This window comes from Mauremys reevesii, linkage group 2 (assembly GCF_016161935.1).
Source record: "Mauremys reevesii isolate NIE-2019 linkage group 2, ASM1616193v1, whole genome shotgun sequence".
Lineage (NCBI taxonomy): Eukaryota > Metazoa > Chordata > Testudines > Geoemydidae > Mauremys > Mauremys reevesii.
In genome coordinates, this window is record NC_052624.1 from 87,694,014 (window position 1) to 87,715,130 (window position 21,117).

Genomic DNA, 21,117 nt, shown 5'->3' on the forward strand with positions numbered 1-21,117 from the left:
CAAATTTAAAGGCCCACCCATCCCTTCCAGGGTATCAGAGTCCTATCAAATAATCTGATGACCTTTCACCAGGTCTTGGGCCCAACCATGGGCTTAGTGGTCCTCAAACACTTTTTATCAGGGGGCTGTCATGTCACCTTTGTCAGGGACCAGTAAAGAAACCCAGGCCCTCTCTCTACTCTCAGCGTTTGTCTACACTTAAAATACTGCAGCTGTGCCACTGTAGCAATTCAGTGTAGACATTACCTATGCCAAAAGGAAGGATTCTCCCATCAGTGTAGGTAATCCACCTCCCTGAGAAGTGATAGCTAGGTCAATGGGTTAATTCTTCCATCCACTTAGCACTATCTACACTAGGACTTAGGTCAGTTTAACGATGCCACTCAGGGTTGTGGATTTTTCACACCACTGACCAAAATAGTTGAACCAGCTTAGTTTTCTAGTGTAGAACAAGTCTAAGTTCCAGCGTAGAGGCCCTATAGCAAGTTCCTATGGTCTCCTTCCTCATACTCCTTGCCGCCTCCATGGACTACTTCCTACCTAGCCTGTCTCTAGGGTGACCAGATAGCAAGTGTGAAAAACTGGGACGGGGGTAGGATAATAGGAGCCCATATAAAAAAAAAAAAAGCCCCAAATATCAGGACTGTCCCTATAAAATTGGGACATCTGGTCACCCTACTAGGGGCATGGCTATACTTGCAGATCATAGAATATCAGGGCTGGAAGGGACCTCAAGAGATCATCTAGTCTAACCCCCTGCTCAAAGCAGGACCAAGCCACAGATTTTTGCCCCAGATCCCTAAATGGCTCCTCCCTTGAGGATTGAACTCACAGTCCTAGGTTTAGCAGGCCAATGTGCAAACCACTGAGCTATAGAGCACAAGGAGTTAGCCCACCCCTTGGAGACTGCAGCAAGAAAAATGCTGTTGTGTGGTTACACTGTCAGCTGCAAGCCACATTAGCAGCTCTTGCAATGCCACAGAGAGCAGTGCATTGCAGTAGCTATCCCAGTGCGGAAGTGGCTGCAGCATGCTTTTCAAATGAGGGGGGAGGTGGAGTGTGACAGGGAGTGTGTTGTGTGTATGTGGGGGGAGAGACCGTGTGTTTTGGGAGGCAGAGAGTGTGTCAGCATGCTGTCTTGTAAGTTCAGATAGGAGCAGGGGGAACCCCGACATCAGCTCCCCCCCTCCCACCCACCCACCCACCTACCTGCCTCGGCAGCAGCAGCATTCCACAGTAATGGTTTGCTTAGTGTTCCAGAGCAGATAAGCATGCCAGCTGTCAGAGACGGAGCTTTGAAAGGGGATATCCGCATGCCTGCAGTCGAGTTCAAAACAAGAGTAGCCACTTGACTTCAAGGGATTATGGGATGTTTCCAGAGGCCAATCACAGCACAGTAATGCAACACGTCATCCACACTGACACCCAGGCATTTCAGCCAGGGCACAGAAAGCTCTAGGCTTCTCGTGGAGATAGATTACCATGAAAGCTCCAGCTGCAGAGCCCAGGCGCTCTAAGTGCCTTGCCAGTGTGGACACTTCAGTAGTTAGGGTGCCCAGGGCTGACTTAATGCACTCTAAACTTGCAAGTGTAGCCAAGGCCTTGGTCTTTTCCTCTGCCCCTTCCTGGGCTCATTCTTTTTCAGACTCTTCACCCTTTCCCAGGCTCTGCAGAGGTCTTTCCAGCTCTGGTACCAAGGAACGCCTCCCAGGGCTGTTTCCCTGTCTGCCTTTCTGTGCCTGTGTCTCTTTCCTCTAGAAACAGGACTGGCTGCCTCCTTGAGGTCTTGCCTTTGTCAACTCACCACAGAATCTTGATCAACCCCTGTGACTTCTCAGTGTCCTTCCTGGCCCTTTGTCAGAGCTCCCATCTTGTGAGATGATCTCAAGGCCTATTCTCTCCTGGGTCTCCTGCCTCCCTTCTGCTATTCCAAAGTCCTTCTGCTACTCTGAAGTTCTTTCTTTAATCACCCTACTCCCTCAGGTGGGACTCATCCTTAATTCAGCCACCCAGCTCCTCCCCAGCCGGGCATACTCTCCATGTGCAATTGGGTGCACTAATTGCTGTCTGGCTACAGTTCATTTTTTCTCCATCAGCACAGGCTATGCACCCCATCACATGGTGATAATATTTGCCTACATTCAGGGGGTGGAATTGTAAGGCTAAATTGATTAACCTTGTAAAGTGCTTTGAAATCTTCAGATGGCAGGTGTTACACAAATGAAAGATATTTTTGTTGTACGAGCAGCAGTGATCTGTATCCTCTGTATAACCGGTATGTTCAAAAAGTCTGTTACACTCTCCCCCGCCTTCTGTCTCCTCTCCCTCTTTGAATACCTGTGAAGTGGCTTTCCCCCTCCCGCTCCCTCCTGGAATGCTTGTGGGATGATTTGGCTCCTTGAACAACTGGAAGATCAAAAGAGCTCCTACGTAGACAAGGTGTCTGGGATTCTAATTAGGCAGCGCTCACACACCCAATGCATGGACACTCCATGTCCAAGGTGGAGTGTGACCAACCGGACATGGCCAACTCATCTCTAGTCACAGGCCATGAGGAACAGGTCCTTAAAAGGGGAAGGGGAAGGGGCCATGTGATCAGGAGTGCACTCACAAGATTGTACCTCCCGTGAAGGCTCTTCATCCAGACCGCCTGGCCAGTGGTTTGCCGTGTTGCATTTCATCATGCCTTGGGAAGACTTACCTTCATTGCACCGTCCATCGCTGCGCTGGGGGACACTTATCTTGAAGGATCCTGTTATCTCCGGTGCTGTGCCTGTCCTGGGAGCGTGAGTATACAAGTGTGAGTCTAACCCCCTCCCCTTCTTTTGAGCTTAGCTATCAGTATAATAAACGTGCTGCTTTCTGCCAAACTCTGGTGGGTCATTAGTCCTCCCTAAGCTTACTAGCTGGCCCAATTTCGGGTAACAATTTTTACTTCATATAAACTATCTTCACCAGTAAAAGAAACACAACCAGTATGACATACACTCCTTCCCCAAAGTATCTTAATTAAAAATGCCTTGTGTTAGTATATATTTAAAAAATAATGTTTTAAAAGGCCTGACACATTTTACAACCAACTAGAGTCAAACTGAAACAGGAAAGAAAAGGTCTCTGCATGAGAGTATTTAATAGCTCTGGGCATGATTATACAACCTTGGAGAAATCCCTCAGCAAAACACTGACACGAGATAATATGTCACATCATCCCTACCTTAAAAAATACATGTGAGTGCTGAAATGAAATCATTATTCTAGGATAAAGAAAAATGCCTCAGTCAGTTTTGTTCTACGGAAAGGCACTAAATGAAACTACTGTGAAATAAGCAAGTTACTACTCTTTTCATTAGCGGTAGCTACATTGCAGATACGGTAGGGATGGATTAAACTATGTAATTATACCCATTACTATGTAATTATACCCATACAACCTTTTTTCCTTGGCACATTGCTGATTTTGTATGAAAAATTCTCTTTGCCCTTTCTAAATAATAGTGCTGTTCCAGCAATCAAAGCATGAACAGACCACACTCTGAAATAAATCTGTGGCTGCATAACTACATATCTACACTGCAGCAGAGAGCAAGCCTCCCAGCCCAAGTAGAGAGACGGGATAGCAGGGCTCATGGTAGCACACTAAAAATAGCAGTGGATGTTCCAGCTTGGGCTGGATCTTGGGCTCCAACACCCACCACCTTCCCTAGCCATCAGAGTCCAAGCCGCAGCTTCAAAGCACTCTCTCTAGAGCTATTTTTAGAGCACTAGCCCATGCCCTGCTAGCTTGGGTCTGTTGACCCAGGCTGGAATACTCACTCCCACTCACTCCAGACATATCCTTAGTGGCCACAGTGACTTCATGATTGGAAACAGAGCTATAATTACAGCGAGGAGTCCGGTGGCACCTTAAAGACTAACAGATTTACTTCGGCATAGGTTTTCGTGGGTAAAAAACCCACTTCTTCAGATGCATGGAGTGAAAATTACAGATGCAGGCATTATTATACATGAAGAGAAGGGAGTTACCTTACAAGTGGAGAACTAGTGTTGAAGGGGCCAATTCAATCAGGGTGGATGTAGTCCACTCCCAAAATTGATGAGGAGGTGTCAATACCAAGAGAGGGAAAGTTGCTTTTGTAATGAGCCAGCCACTCCCAGTCCCTATTCAAGCCCAAATTAATGGTGCTAAATTTGCAAATGAATTTTAGTTCTGTAGTTTCTCTTTGAAGTCTGTTTTTGAAGTTTTTTTGTTGAAGTATGGCTACTTTTAAATCTGTTATAGAATGTCCAGGGAGATTAAAGTGTTCTCCTACTGGCTTTTGTATGTTATCATTCCAGATGTCTGATTTGTGTCAATTTATTATTTTATGTAGAGAATAAATCTCTACATAATAAATACGTAATAAATATCCGGGCTGGGACCGAGGGGTTCAGAGGGCGGGAGAGGGATCAGGGCTGGGGCAGGAGATTGGGTGCAGGAAGGGGTGCAGGCTCCAGCTGGGGGTGCAGGCTCTGGGGTGGGGCTGGGGATGAGGGGATTGGGGTGCAGGAGGGTGCTCCGGGCTGGGATCAAGGGGTTCAGAGGGCGGGAGAGAGATCAGGGCTGGGGCAGGAGGTTGGGTGCAGGAAGGGGTGCAGGCTCCAGCTGGGGGTGCAGGCTCTGGGGATGAGGGGATTGGGGTGCAGGAGGGTGCTCCGGGCTGGGACCAAGGGGTTCAGAGGGCAGGCGGGGATCAGGGCAGGAGGTTGGGTGCGGGAAGGGGTGCAGGCTCCAGCTGAGGGTGCAGGCTCTGGGGTGGGGCTGGGGATTGGGGTGCAGGAGGGTGCTCCGAGCTGGGATCGAGGGGTTCGGAGGGCGGGAGCGGGATCAGGGCTGGGCATGGGGGTTGGGGCACAGGGGGAGGCTTGGGCTGCAGGCTCTGGCCAGAACTTGTGTGTGAAATTTCAAATACCTTCCAGTAGAGGAGTCAAAGTTATTGAGGTTTTTATTTTCCCTCCATGAAAAGTTAAAAAAGAGAACACAGGTTGTGTTGCCTCCTAAATTATTCAAGTTTTTGTTTTTCAACAAAACAAGAAACATCATTTTTGAATTATCAGGGTTCCCTTACCCTCACTTCCTCCCCTCCCACTCCACTGTGATGCTTTTGCTGGTTTTAAAGAAAAAAAAAGGTGGGGAAGGAGTGGGAAAACCCAATTAGATAGAATTGAGATGTATGAAGCAATCCAACTTTTTTGAACCTCAGCACACATTCCAAGTGAGTTCACCTCTGTTCAAGTTCTGGTAGAAACTCATGTCAGTTCTTCTTGTATCTGCACAGATTTGCCCATTCTTAGAGTTCTTTCCAGTTGAGCTCCAAAAGAGGCTAAATATATGGCCTCACCAGTGGCCTAGTCATTTGAATAGGTCTTTGAATCTTTAACAATCAACATGCTGTAGTCATGGACACAGAAATATTTTGTACCGAATAAAACAAATTTGATCTGCACCACCTTTACCAGCAATTAATGGGATATGATGACAAATCTGTCAAATGGATCAGCTGTCTGCTCTTCAAATTAGAAAGGTAGATTTTTAATTGAACTGAGCAACAGTTCCGTAGCACAAAACCAGTTTATGTTTACACAGAGTTTGGTTCCTTCTTTAGAGTTGACTAATAGCTGCTCATTAAAATAGCCATGTCTGGACACACACACAGACACAGACACACTCCCCCTCATTCTTCATGAATTTTCAGACAGTCATCCCTTTTGTTTCTGATTTCAGGAGCCACCTGATGCCATTATGATTCTTTAAAAAAATGAAAACAGTGATTGATAGGTCTGTTCTCCCATAATTAGTTATTTATAGAATACGTATCTTCCTAGTTCAAAAGCTCCCTCGCCCCTGCACCTAGGCATGATGGATACAAGTTTCAGAAGTGTCCAAAAGCCAGTTTCAAAGATATTTAGGTGCCTAAAAATGGGATTTTCAAAAGGGCCTATGCAGGTTTGGCACCTAACTTCACTGAAATATTAAAAGTTAAGAACTTTGTAAAGATACAAAACTTATTTATTAAAACATAATATAAGACAGACATCAAATACAAGTGACTGAACATAACATGTAAACACACACAATCAGATGGGAATACATCCCTAAGGTTTCATTTAAACATCAGTGCAGAGATGGAAAAAGATAATTATGTATATAAAATGTTAGTGTAAGAAAGTGATGCCTGGTAAAGCAAAGGGCTCAAATTAGCGCTTGGCCTTCAAAGGGCAAGAATGCAAACAGAGCATGTACATAAATGTTAAGTCAGTTTTCAAAATTTCACTGTAAAAAGAAGCTACTTCAGTTAAATGGCGTGATGCATTCTAATTAATAGAAAGTAGACTGAAACAAAAGGCAAAAACATCACTACAGAATAAACAGAATCTCACATTAAGGACCATTTACTCTGATAATTCTGTCAAACTGACAGCAGTAAGTGAATCTTAGTTCTCTGTGGTGCTGTAATTGGCATCCTCAATGCTCACACACGCAGATTTAAGAACAATTAAGCTCTATGCCTTAGCCACGGAGACACGACAATGTCAACAAGCACCTAGAATGACGATAAATTGTTGGCACTTCTGGGGTGGAAACAAGCTGGAGTGTGTTAGTACAGTCGGCTTACTGAGATGTTGAGTAAAGTACAAAGTAAAACTATCTCTCCATGTTTATTTGCCCCCCTGCTGTTCCTTACATCTTCTTGTCAACTGCTGCAAATGGACCATTTTGATTAACACTACAAAAAGTTTTTTTCTCTCCTGCTGGTAATAGCTCACCTTAACTGATCACTCTCGTTAGAGTTCAGAGTAGCAGCCATGTTAGTCTGTATCCGCAAAAAAAACAGGAGTACTTGTGGCACCTTAAAGACTAACAAATTTATTTAAGCATGAGCTTTCGTGAGCTAATTTTCCATTCTGTGCATCCGAAGAAGTGAGCTGTAGCTCACGAAAGCTCATGCTTAAATAAATTTGTTAGTCTTTAAGGTGCCACAAGTACTCCTGTTTTTTTTTTTCTCGTTAGAGTGTGTATTGTAGCACCCATTGTTTCATGTTCTCTGTGTGTGTATATATATCTTCCTACTGTATTTTCCACTGCGTGCATCTGATGAAGTGGGCTGCAGCCCATGAAAGCTTATGCTCAAATAAATGTGTTAGTCTCTAACCTGTGGGCTGTAGTCTGCCCACCCCTGTGCTATACTATTTATGAAAAACCAAACCATCAACTATAAAGATCATCAGGAGCCAATGTGTCTTGGCTATATTGGAATTATTTCATTAAATAAATTGCTCTGAACAAAGGATACCACTTAGCTATCTTTATTTGGGATGGGATTTTCCAAAGCACTCAATATTGGCCCAATTCTGCTTCCTTTACAGTCAGTCTTAGATTTCAGTGGGAGCAAAGCTGGCAAACCCTGAGTGCTTTTGAAAGTCCCTCTCCTCCTGATTATTACTTCACCTGCCTTAAAATGAGCTTTCGTAAATGGATTTTAAGAGTTATCGTGTTTCCTAGTAGCAGCAGGAATTACCTCTTTTCTTTACATGACTTTACAGCAATATCAGCCCTCCTCACTAGATTATAATGGACTCCTTGCACCTTCTATGACACTATTAGGAAGACAATTCTTCATTGTTCTTTCTCTGTGACAGTGATAAATGTATTAGATTCGGGGCATGTCTACATTGCAATGTTAAGTCAATGTAAGGCAGCTTATGTCAACCTAAGTACCTAAGTGTACACACTAGAGTGTTCCTCCCACTGCTGTAACTCACTAGCTGTGCCAACCTAGTAAATCCACCTCGATGAGAGGTGTAAGGCTTAGGTCGACATAGTTCTGACAATGCAGTGTCTGTAGAGACACTTTTGGTATGATGTCCATCTGTTTGCATTTGAAAAGGAAGATGATGTCTGTCTGTATCCGCACAGACACTGCGTTACTTGCATCACCTATTGCTGTCAGAATGGCTGAAGTGGGAGCCATGAAATTGACAAGAAAGTAAATTTCACTGCTGGTAGGGTCCCTGTTTTGAAGTTGAGTGGGGGGAAGTGTTCCAGCTGTGAGCCCCATCAGTGCTGATAGTGGGAGCCTCGCTGCCTGGCACTGAGAACCCAGGCTGTGGACTCCCTGCAAAGCTCCAGTTGCTGCCCAGTCTCTCAGCTCCCCGCTCTGCACAGAGCTCCCTCCCATGGGGAGCTGAGAGCCTGGGCTGCCCTTCTTAGGTCAGTGCAAGTGCTCCTGGTGAGGACACACACCACCGACAGAAGGAATGAAAAACCACAGTAATTAGTGCAGTAGCTCTAAGTCGACCTAACGTAGGTTGACTTGTGTAGTGTAGACATGGCTCAAGTACTTCACCGTTCTACAGTACACTTACTATAAATAGGCAGTCATTGCTCCATCATTAAGATAATAACTGAAATTAGTGGAAAAGTTCTACTTTAGCACTATCATGATTTTGGCATGAAAAATTGGCTTGGTCAGACAATTCCCAGATTTACTCTTACAGCAAAGTTTGTAGGAAATAGGTCAAACTGAGTTACAGGTCATTAGAAATTACATTGATTTAAAATTTTGACTTTTAAACTAATATTTCTTTGTCTCTCACTCCTTCAAACTTTCCATACAACTGAAAACTCATCTGCTGGCTGTTGTTTGAAGATAACATTATAATAAAGCTATAACATCATAATAATGATTTTGACCTGGATAATTTGGGGTCTGATCCAGTTCCCTTAGCAATCAACAGGAGTAATGGGCCATTTCTACCCCCAGGGATGTCAATGGGAGGATTTTTTGTCATTGACGTCAGTGGAAGCAGGATTTGGCATGACATGCATGTGGCCCACTATTGACCAGCTGCAGCCTAGAGGGAACATAATGGCCCTTCTACAGGTAACAGACCTAGTGGTAGAGGCCTCATTTATTTGTCAGGACTGAGGTTCCAGTCCTGGCTCAGCAGGGTTGCATGGTTTATCATAGAGCTATATGGTCCCATCCAAAACTGATTTTGATTCCCTATGTAATGTTTTTAAATGAAACTAAAAATGCATTTTGCAACTCTGATTTAAGACTTTAAAGTTAAAAAAAATCTTTAAAATGGCTCCTTTTACAAAATTTTGCAGTGTCCAATATTTCTTATGCCCTTCTATCTGCCCAACAAAAATTGGCTACAGTACGTGATTTGAAATATATGTAAATTTTTATATTGGCTCATGTAAAGGCAGTTTAAGGCAAGGAATATTAAAATGTTTGCCAAATAATGACAAATTCTTAACTAGGCAGTTCTCTGAAGCAGACAGAGGGGAAACAAGCAAGTTAAGAGTATTTTCTTTGAATTTTAAATAGACCAAGTAAAAATGAAAGGAACCCTTAGAATCTGGTCAGTTTACTCCGCCTGACGCATTTACCCATATAAAAGCCACATTAGTGTAGAATTGTGTGTTCAGGGCTGTTTTTCAGAAATGACAATAACTGAGAAACAAAAGTCAAAACTTGCAGCCTTGGATGCCTAAAATGATGCTGCAAAATCCATATTTAGGCATCTAAGTAAAAATGGCCTGATTTTCAGTGGTGCTAAGCAGCCTCAATGGTTCTCAGTCCGGGATACACATACCACTGGGAGTACACAGGAGTCTTCCAGGGGGTACATGAACTCATCTAGATATTTGCCTAGTTTTACAACAGGCTACATAAAAAAAGCACTAGTGAAGTCAGTACAAACTAAAATTTCAAACATTCAGACAATGACTTCTTTATGCTGCTCTATACACTGAAATGCACGTACAATATTTATATTCCAAGTTATTTTATAACTATATGGTAAAAATGAGAACATAAGCCATTTGTCAGTAATAGTGAGCTGTGACACTTTTGTATTTTTATGTCTAATTTTGTAAGAAAGTAGTTTTAAAGTTAGGTGAAACTTGGGGATGCGCAAGACAAATCAGACTCCTGAAAGGGGTACAGCAGTCTGGAAAAGTCGAGAGCCACTGGGATAGATGGCCGTACGTTGGCAGAAGTGCAGTGAATTACTCCTGGGGGATTCTGCACCACTGCACAATGTAGAATTTTGCAGAAATTGACATTGTGCGTGCAGAATTTCTTTTCCCCGCCCCTGCACAGAAATGGACTGCAGTGCTGCTGGCCACCACTAGGGGCCGCTGGACCCAGCAGAGCCCAGCTTGCACAGAGAAGACACTGCTGGGGGGAGGGAGAGGGAGCTAGAGCAGGGGTTCTCAACCTTTTTCTCTCTGAGGCCCCCCCTTGACATGCTACTAAAATTCCAGGGCCCAACAGGGGTGTGGGAAAGGAGGGGGCTCAGGGCAGAGGCCTTGGGCATAGGCATAGTTTGACTTCTATTTGTGGAAGGCGAGGGGCCAGCGGGGCTCAAGCCACCTCCACATGGTGGGGTCCAGGGAGGGAGTGGGGGGATGCAACCAAAAATTATAACTCAAAAGGTGGGGGGCTTAGCTCAAGAAGTTTGAAAACAGCTTAGGGTGCAGGGAGGGAGTAGCTAGGGGCTGTATGCAGGCAGCAGGAGGGGTAACTTGGGAGGGTGTTGCTAGGGTCTGTGTGCAGACGGGGTAGTTCAACTTGCAGGGAGCGGGTAGCTGGGGCTGTCTGTGGGCAGCAGGGCCGTCCCTAGTCATATGCAGAATACGCAGCTACATAGGGCACCATGAAATCTGGGGCAAATTTCATAGTGCCCGAGGCAGCTGTATGCTGCATACATGGCAGCACCAGCTCCAGCGGCCAGCCCTATCCCCTGGCCGGTCCTCCCGTGGGCTGCGCCCGTTGCAAGGGGCAGGGCCGTCCCTAGGGGGGTGTGGGGCCCAGGACAACTCCCTCCGCCTGGCCTCTTAGCCTTCCCCCATGCTCCGCCTCTGGCCTGCCCCCATTCCACCTCTTCCCCCAAGCCTCTTCTCCCAGCGACCCTGCACTCACTGGCAGCGGTGGGAAGTGGAGCAACCCAGCCCCAGCCAGCTCCACTCTGCCAGCTCAGCTGCCAGTAAGTGCAGGGGGCAGTCCTTTCCCGAGCGACACGGCTGGGGCGGGGGAAGCAGAGTGAGCTGGGGCCAGGTCGCTCCACCTCCCATCACCGGTGAGTGCAGGGGGGTGGGGTGGACCCCTTCTGCCAAGCCCCCTCCCCCAGGACTGCTGTGATCTTGTGCTGCAGTTGCGGGGGGTGGAGGGCAAAATGCCTTCTATGACCCCAACTCTGCCCATGCACTCAGGGCCTCTGCCTCACAGGGAGCACCAGAGCTCAAGGCCCTGTGCCTCCCACAGCTTCAATCCTGTGGGGGGTGCCGAGGACTGGGGCTTCAGCAGTGGGGCCTCGCAGACCCCTTGAAAGGGCTCACGGACCCTCTGGAGGCTGCAGACCCCCAGTTGAGAACCACTGAGCTAGAGGGTTCCTGGCAGCTGCAGTTCCCAGCATACCCTGAGGGAAGGAGAGGGTGACACGCAGGAAACTCTGTGCAAGCCTGGCACCGAGCATCAGGCAGTTTCTCCCTCTGGATCCCGGGGGTCTGGTGAGTATGTGCAGGTATCTGGGCCAGGGGCCTTGGAGCTGGGCTTTGGGAGGGATAGGGTGTGGGTTTCTGGGTTGGGGGGGCCACGGTTAGGCTCTGGGAAGGGGTTGGTTTATTGGCAGGGAGGGGCTCAGCTGGGCTCTGGGGTGGTTGTGGGTGTCTGCTCCCCCCCCCCCCCAGCTAAGCTCAGGGGAGAGGGAGTGGGGAGCAAAGAAACAGGAACTTGGTTGTCATAGGGGTTTCTTTAACTCTCTACTCCTGGGGGGAAATTTATGTGTGTCTGTGTGTATTGTTACAAACATACTTGCTGATACGTATTTTGAAATAAATCACCAAAATAATTAAAACTGGCATGACTATGTAGTGTTATTTTGACAAATAAAATGTGCAGAATTTTAAAATATTGTGCACAGAATTTATTTTATTTTATTTTTTGGTGCAGAATGCCCCCAGGAGTAAGTGAATAGAGCCCCCAAAAAGCCACACTTCTAAAGAAGAGCACTATGTAAGCTTGAAAGCTTCTCTCTCACCAACAGAATTACCTTACTCACCTTGCCTCTCTAAAACACTTCATACAAGTGAGTTTCAAAAAGTCTTAAGAGAGCTTATGAGTAAAGTATATGTCCCAATGCCATCTACTGGGGCATGATAGAACTGCTGCTATGTAGAGTTCTCTCTATTAGATGAGATTGTTCTGTAACTTAAAACATGTTTCTATTCTGAAAAGCTATTGTAAAAGTGGTGTTGTGGGATTTTATGCTATTGTTTCTCAATTACTCTTTCCATATAAAATTTGCTCAGTTTACAAATAAAAACTATAGAGTGTCTCTTCCCTCCCCCAAGTCAGCAGGCCTGCAAACACAGTGTGTTTTTTTCCTTCTTGCACATCACCACCAGTATTAACAATCCTGCAGGCCAAATTATCTCCTCAATTTTCAGGGTTGCACAAACATATGGGGTCATTGAGAAACCAACAAACCTTAGAACCCTCAAAGATGATATTTTTACAGAGTCATTTTTGGGGGTATAGAACTGCACTTCAAGGATTAGTCAAGCCACAGTTTAGTGATGACAGTCTTCAGTTCAAATTCCATTGATTCTTTATAGTATATGTGCATCTGGATATTTAATAAGTCAATTGCTGGGAGTGGAGGAGGAAGTATAACCACAAACTATTGCAAATTGAGAGAAGATTTTTCCTCTGTTCTCTACATATTCAGCACTCTCCGCAGTGCAAATTAACAACCCATTATATACATTACCCCACTTATAAAAATTGGAGAGGTAGTTCTTCCAATTTCCTCACTCCAGTTAATATTTTCCTCAATAATTTTACTTATTTGGGCATGAACCATATGCGCATAAAGAAAAGAATAATACATTCAAAGTTATATGGAGTCCAAGTGGAAGCTTCCTTATCTAGGAAATCAGTGGTAAGAGTCCCATTGATTTTAACAGGAGATGGAGCTAGCCCTTAATGCTACTTGCAATAAGGCCAACTGGCTATGAATCTCAAGGGTACAGCCAATTCTTCACCAGCTATTCAGTGTCCCAAAAGTGCAATTCTGCTCAGTTATAATTTCAATGTACATTTTTTTAAAGAAAAATGAAATTGTTCTTCACTGATTATGGAATGTACCTTTGCCAAGCAGTTAAAGGTGGCCCCAATCCTGCAAGCTAACTGTGAATGAGTGCACCTAAGTAAAGTTCCATTGACTTCAATGGGGATTCATGTGTGCACACTCAATCGCAGGATCATGGCCTGGGGACAAAATTCTCCTGTTGGTGATCTATATGTGTTGAAAAAGCTGAATACCATAGTGAAAAAACTATGATTACTGACTATAGGCTCCACATGGGTGGAATACCCAAGTACTGGGTATTAGTATTACTTTATCATAGATTATTAGGGTTGGAAGGGACCTCAAGAGATCATCTAGTCCAACCCCCTGCTCAAAGCAGGACCAATCCCCCAATGGCCCCCTCAAGGATTGAACTCACAGCCCTGGGTTTAGCAGGCCAATGCTCAAACCACTGAGCTATTCCTCCACCTCCCCTAGATTAGAGGAATATTTTGCCCATACATCCTTTTCCTACAGTATATTTTCAAGCAGGTCTCATTATTTGCATTATTTTAACTAATGTTAAAACTCTGCTACTGGAACTTCTCTGCTGTTGCTTCACGTCTGCCTCTGTGGCATATTAAAAAATTCACTGTGTATGTATACTGGAGCATGATGGCTTAGCATTTGTTTTATCTGAGCAAAAACTCAATTGAACAGTTATTCATGGAAAGTGAATACCAAAGGGGAGGAAGCAAATTCTAGTAGAAGCTGTATTGCAGTCACCATTTCCCTACATCTTTGGAAACCCAGTTATATTAGCATTGTGCAAGCATATCATAACCAGAAATGAAAGACTACAAAATGAAAAAGGGAAACTGATAAAACAGCATCCAACTTGAAAGAACTGCAAAAAAATAAGAAATTCACATATATGGGGAAGAGAGTACCAAGTTAAATTTTTAGAATGATTTCAGTTTTAATGTTCTACATTAGTACTAAAATAGACAGATGACAAAATGACTGATACCAACAGTACTCCCAATTCTCCTCTCACAAGTATAAATCAGCTATAGTTCTACTAGAGTCAGTAGAGTTACACTGACTTGAAACTGATGCAAGTTAAGAATCAGGCCCAGCGTTCCTTAAATTTGGTTCCGCTTACATTTACTTCTCGCTAACGTGGTCTGCTTGGGAGAACTCTGATGCTGGAACAGTAAAGGAATTGTAGGTAAAAATTAAAGTTGCATTGGCTGAGCAGTTGTTTATCCCCAGCTGCACAACATTTGATGGTCTGTAACGCTGCCTAACACATCAATGTAAATTGTAGGGGAAGAAGGTCTTAAATGAATAGGAATAAGAAATGGCATCATACAGTAGCAGCAAGCAACAAAACACCATGAACTTCCACTTAATGGAGAAAGATGATGTTTGCAGTCTTCCTTGGGGAAGTTTTCAGTGGAATGATTACAGCTGCTATGACAACAAGGGGGAGGATGTGATGTCACATAATGATCCGAGTGACTGCAGTCACATTGTCCCAGCACACCGCTCTAGTTGCCAGCTGGAAATCCAGTAGAGACCTTATTAAGTGCATCTGTTCAGTAATTACTACAACTTTCCACTCATCACATTTTCAACTTTGAAAAACAGCCAGAGATCATAGGCTCCAGATACTGATGTAATACTAGGGGTTAAATTCTGAGTTCTGAAAATCGCAAGGTAGCTATTAGAAATCCAGGGTCAAGTTTCAGTGGAACTATTAAATACAATCCATGTCACTGCAGAGAGAAGCTAGGAAAAATCAACACAATTGTTTATGAATTCTTGGAAATACGCTATGGAAAATGAATATGGCTGGTAGGCTTCACCCTGTGTGATTTAAATTGCTTCAATTATAGGTCAGATTATTTTCTAAATTACTCCACACTAGTGTAAACCTTTGAGGCCAGATTCTCAGATAGTGTAAATCATTGTAGCTGTCTTAACCTCAGTGGAGCTCTGAGGTTTCATACCCCTTGACTTGAGTGGTGTTACTCCAGATTTACATTAGTGTAAATGAGAACATAGCTACAGAGCCACAAACATGCATTCACACACTGCATACGAAAAACAGGCTAATTAGCAGAGCATAAGAATTTTTAAAAAATAGTTCTGTGGCAGAACAAATCCCAAAAGACAGTTAGATTTTAAAGCTCTCTCTCCCAGTATCCAATTCTTATATTGGCCAGAAATATACAACTTTAATAGAAAAAAAACCCTAACCACTTTCTATCTTTGATTTCTCTCATAATTTAGATTTGGAAAGGGAGGGTAACTTCCTAAATTCAGGCTTGTTTCATGCCAAGTTTGTCTGGCCACCCGTGTATCCAAGGTGAAATGTTTAAAATTACAGTAGCCATAGTAAACTCTGGAGGAGATATCAATTAGATTACCTAAAAGTCCTTCCTTCTTCTAACTTCTGTGGTCCTATGAGGCAACCCAGACTCAGTCAGCTAAATAGAAATGTTCTAAGCAGTGAATTTAAATGCTTTTCCTAAACTGGTGAGATTGAGTTCAGGCTTCTATGATTCTCCTGCAACAATAAGTGTCATCTCTGACACCAAATGCAAGGAGCCGATTTCCCTGCATTCCTTACACTACTTTAGGTATTATCAGGGAAATACAAACACCTGAACTTGACTCTTGTCAAGTAAAAAAGGAACTCCGTTTGAACGAGTTTACGTTGTATTTATTTGTAATTTTAAAGTATCTGCAAATATTCTCTTACTGCTACAGCTCTTAAGTAGTTATGTTACAGGTCAATGGATTTGGGACTAGTGCCTGTGAAGTGAAAAACAACAAGATAATTTTGTTAGGCAGACACGAAGCATTGACTATATGATTGGTATTGAGTTTAGCACCTTCTGCAGGCTGAAACTTGCAGCTGCTACTCAGCTAAAAGTCTCATTGATCCCTGGATAAAGCTTAATTAAAAACATAGTTTGCCAAAGGAATCTTCCTTCCCTCAGGGTTGGAAAGCATCGGTGCAGCCTTTCACTGTGCTCCCCACTCCAACACCATACACAAAGGACAGAGACAATCCCATTTTCTATGCCCCAGAACAACCCATCTCTGCTACCAGAGACAGCCGTATTGGAGCACTGCTCTGTGGTTCATATACATGTAGGAGCCGTGTGCTCCCTGTCTGCATTCTCTCCCTAAGGAAGAAGTATGATCCAGTGGTTGGGATGCTAGCCTAGGACTCGGGAGACATGGGCTCAATTCCTCACTCTGCTGCAGACGTCCTGGGTAACCTTGGGCAAGTCATTTAGTCGGTCTGTGTCTCAGTTCGCCATCTGTAAAATGGGGATAATAGCACTTCCCTACCTCACAAGGGTGTTGTAAGGATAAATACATTAAAGAAGGTGAGGTGCTCTGCCGAGAAGTAACTCACCAGCTGACATGCCCCCCATGGCAGGGCAAAGCACAGCAGGACCTTCCCCCCCCCGTGGCATTGGGGTCTGACAGCCATTAAGGCCCAGGGGTGATTCCATTCTTCTAGCAACTTGTCCCTCCACCAAGGTCATGTAGTCTCAACCCTTCCAGGGTAACACATCCCAAATAAAGTTTCCAGCCACACTACTAGTCATCCATACAGTCTCTCTCCCAACTCCCCCACCCCAGTCCCCAGGGCTCCTCTTCAATCCCACTCAGAGTAGCAGGTTCCTGGGTTTCTCCCCAACAGAACTGAAACACCCCCGAACAAAACCACACAGAAGTTTAGCCGCTGGTACCTGCCTTGGGCCTGAGTTTTTAGTCCCTCTGGGTTCTCTTCTGGAACACTGACCCACAGGGCTACATACCTGGAACCTTGCCCGTTTTAGGACCCACCACAGAGTAAGCTCCTTCCTGTAGCTTCCTCATACTTCCCCTCCCAGAAAGCAGGAGCAGGTTCTCAACTGGGGATACATGTATGCTTGGGGGTACACACAGGTCTTCCAGGGGGGTACATCAACTCATATCTAAATATTTGCCCAGTTTTACAACAGGCTACATAAAAAGCACTAGTGAAGTCAGTACAAACTAAAATGTCGTAAATGACTTGTTTATACTGCTCTATATACACACTATACACTGAAATGTAAGTACAGTATTTATATTCCAATTGATTTTATAATTATATGGTAAAAATGAGAAAGTGAGCCATTTTTCAGTAACACTGAGCTGTGACTTTTGTATTTTTATGTCTGATTTTGAAGCAAGTAGTTTTTAAGCGAGGCGTAAGTTGGGGGTATGCAAAACAAATCAGATTCCTGAAATGGGTACAGTAGTCTGGAAAGGATGAGAGCCACTGCCCTAGACCCCTTCTCTCCTAGATCTGCACCTTCCTGAGTCTCTCTCCTCACCGTTCTTCTGAATTACTTCCTTTAGGATGACAACCAGCTCCTCCTCTGCAGGGTCTGATAACAAATTGAGTCTACACACCTTCCAGGTATAGATAAGTGGTCTAAATGAGCCTCCAGACTCTCATTAACCCTTTTGCTGCCAGTACGGATTGTACACACAATCACATGCTCAGATACTATGGTAAGATAGATAAATCAGTTGAACCACAGTGGTGATGTTATGTATCTAGAAAGTCGAGGGCAGGATTTGCCTCAGACAGTCAAAATTCAAAAAAAATTATACAAGGTAGTCAGAGGAATTCTCCTTAGGAGTGACAATAATGATTTTATCCACTATCACCTTTCCTCCTTGTCTAAAGCTCATGAGCTTATTTTCCTACACGCAAGGACAAACATGGCGGATAAAGCTGCCTACTCTCATGTCAAAACACAGTGCAAAGGTTTTACATTTCACAGCTTCCCTTAGAAATGAAATTGACAGGGGGAAAAAAAAGACTTTAGAAGTGACGCATACTGATGTGCCACAGCATGAATCTGATCCAGTTTCTACTCCACTGAGTTTGGCCTCGGAACTGGCAATCATCTTTCACCTCAGAATTATTTTGACATACAAGATGTCAACCCAAAAGTCAACTGACTTTTTAATTGTGTGCCAAGATACGTACCATGGGGCAAAGTGGTCTAGTACAAGAGGCAGCTAGGTCCTCAATTGGTGTAAATCATCATAACTCTATTAAAGGAAGGCCAGACCTTTGCAAAGTAACTTTCTAGTAAAGCTCATGTAGGACTCCATCCTGTAAAGTGCGGAGCACTCCTATGAAATGTTGAGTCCCCTCTACTCCCACTGAAATCCCTCTCTCCCTTATGGATTCAGAGATTCCCAGGCCAGAAGGGACCATTGTGATCATCTAGGCTGACCTCCTGTATATAGAGCTTCCCAAAAATAATTCCTAGAGCTTGTCTTTTAGAAAAACATCCAATCTTAATTTAAAAATTGCCCGTGATGGAGAATCCACCATGACCCTTGGAAAATTGTTCCAACAGGCAATTACTCTTAAAAATTTTTACACCTTCTCTCCATTGAATGGTGTTATGCTGTGCTCTGCAAGATTGAAGAGCCCATTATCAAATATTTGTTCACCATTCATGTAGGAACCACAACAGCAAAGACATAAAAGAGTGAATCATAACAGGAATTTATGTTGCTTATTATTGCATCAGGGTGCAATTCACCACTGTGTAGAGGGTCAGCACAAGTCTACACCTCACCCACCTAATTCTGATAATTCAGCATTCATGGAAGTGAAGTGAATTTCATGCATAGTGAACAGACATATCAGACAGGTTTGAGTCTGGCTTTGTAGTTTGGGAACAGAGCAAGTTACACCTTTTTAAGAGTCTCGTTCCACAATATGTTTGTTAGAGAGACAAGGTGGGTGAGGTAATATCTTTTATTGGACCAATTTCTGTTGGTGAGAGGGACAAGCTTTGGAGCTTACACAGAGCTCTTCTTCAGGTCTAGTAAAACCTGAACCATACCTGTGGAGAAGTTCTGTGTAAGCTTGAAAGCTTGTCTCTCTCACCAACAGAAGTTGGTCCAATAAAAGACATTACCTCACCCACCTTGTGTCTCTAATACCCTGAGACCAAAATGGCTACAACAACACTGCATACAATATATTTGTTGTCAGTTTTCTTGTCACTACATTTGTCTTTCCTTTCTTTATATCATATTGTATCTGTATTGGTTTCAGAGTACACTGACAATTTATTTAATAAAATAATTAAAATAAAGACATAAATTTGTATCATATAGGTAGGTTAGTATCACATTATCATGCTTAGAATTCCCAGTTCTGCTGGTTCAGGTGGCAAGATACTTGACCTAAACATCAAAATTACTAATATCAGTTCTTCTCTATCAAAAAACAGTGGTAAGCAGAACTCTTTGAGTTGCATCACTGGACAAGGTTTTTTTAAAAATTCGTGTAACAGCTTAGTCCTGGTGACTGAAATCCCCAGTGATTGAAGTTTTCTATCTGCAGAACAGAAACAGTTCATGGATATGCAAGTGGAGCTCCCTTCACACTACCCCCAAACTAGAATTCAGTCCTGACTTGGAAGGCTCACTTCCAGAGGTGGAAATGTACTTCAGGTTCCTCGACTTCTCTACCAATAGTGGTACCAATTATGTTTTTTTTCCTAACATTGGACACATGGCCACTAGAAAATGGACTGAGCCCACAAAATGCATTTCACTTTGTCCACAAAAGAGTGATCATTTTCTTCCACAGCAATCCACAGAAGGAAAAATCTGAAAAGCCACTAAATTAGGTTACTGCATAGCATAGTTAGTGGGACCCTTGTAAGCTACTGTATTTGGGAAGTGCAGTGCTGATTCCAGGTGACGTCCTAATGCACTAACATGGCTCTTTAAAGAAGAGAAGTATATGCAAGCAGCACAGTACAAATGTGGGGTGAGGCACCCATACCATCTCAACTGCAAAGATGTTTTCCACCAACAGTACCTCTTTAAAAGCTGTTGCAGATGAACAAGGGAGCTCCTGGAGTTAGCACTGCACTTCTGAAGAAGCTGAGGGGAATCCCATTGTGACGATCATGAAAAAATGCAACCTCATTACAGGAAAGATAAATTTAGGCTCCCTACCTCTCTCCCCCAGGGTGTCAATCTGATATTACAATTCCCTTGTCTTCCCCCAAAAAATTGAAGAAAAGGGATTCCTGAGAACATGTGGGCAATACTTGTTATAATTTCCTGTACATAAAGAACAACCATGTACTGTGAGTAAGATTGACAGTTATTTTACATTAAGAATAAAAACCGAACAAAAGTAAAACTTCCATGAAAGAGTACAGTATGGGTGTTTCCTCTGTAGCAGGTGGCATCTGATCAGATTACAAAATGGCAGCTGCCATCAGAAGAACTCCTAAAAATTTAAAGTTACAGTACACATAAATAGCAACTATTATCTAGCTAATGTAAAGACAGTCTTTTAATTGAACAGCAAAATAAGTACAGTGCAAACTTCATATCTTTCTCACTCATTTGATGCTTGATTGTCCACACCCCTCTTTGAATAAAAATCTAAACCATACATGTCAGCTAGTTTGAATACTGGAACTTCTGCTGAGAGCCTGTCAAGTGAAAATGTTAGAGGAAAATGATTCTGTTTCTCTGACAAGGAACTTTAGGGGTAAAGCGGTTTTCCTTAGTCTAATAAAGCTACACTCTGCTTCACTGTAGAACCTTTACCTAAAACTTCTCCAGCCCCACTCCTGCCTGGAGTCATATGACAGATTTAAATAAACAGTGCACATATCTTCACAAGTCACAATATTTATACAACCAATGCACAAAATAGATTACCAAGGTAAATTTCTGCAGTGACCTAATAAGAACATTGTGTCTGTGTATGCACTTCATAAATACACTTCCCTGGGTCACCAATTGAAATTTAATACCAAAATGGGGTTCAAACAATGAATCGGAAAATCACAAACTTTGAAGACACAGGAAACAGAGCTTATGAACAAATATTGACCAGAGACTGAACTGCCATTGATCTGGACACAAAGCTCCCATTTA

General features: G+C 43.5%; 1 protein-coding gene across 5 annotated transcripts in view; it reads right to left on the reverse strand.

Annotated features, from left to right (window-relative positions):
* The window catches only part of PDE1C (phosphodiesterase 1C), a 533,093-nt gene that overhangs the window by 421,416 nt on the left and 90,560 nt on the right, over nucleotides 1-21,117 (reverse strand). The window contains exons 1-2 of one of the 5 annotated variants that reach the window (XM_039524496.1): nucleotides 14,288-14,570; nucleotides 2,702-2,778 (exon numbers count right to left, since the gene is read on the reverse strand). The exons of 3 other annotated variants lie outside the window; for them this stretch is intronic. In XM_039524496.1, coding sequence (XP_039380430.1) covers nucleotides 2,702-2,778; nucleotides 14,288-14,289 — 79 coding nt within the window. In that variant the 5' untranslated portion in view covers nucleotides 14,290-14,570. Of the gene's footprint in view, nucleotides 1-2,701; nucleotides 2,779-14,287; nucleotides 14,571-21,117 lie in introns of those variants that run through there. One more of the 5 variants, XM_039524494.1, reaches the window with a different exon arrangement.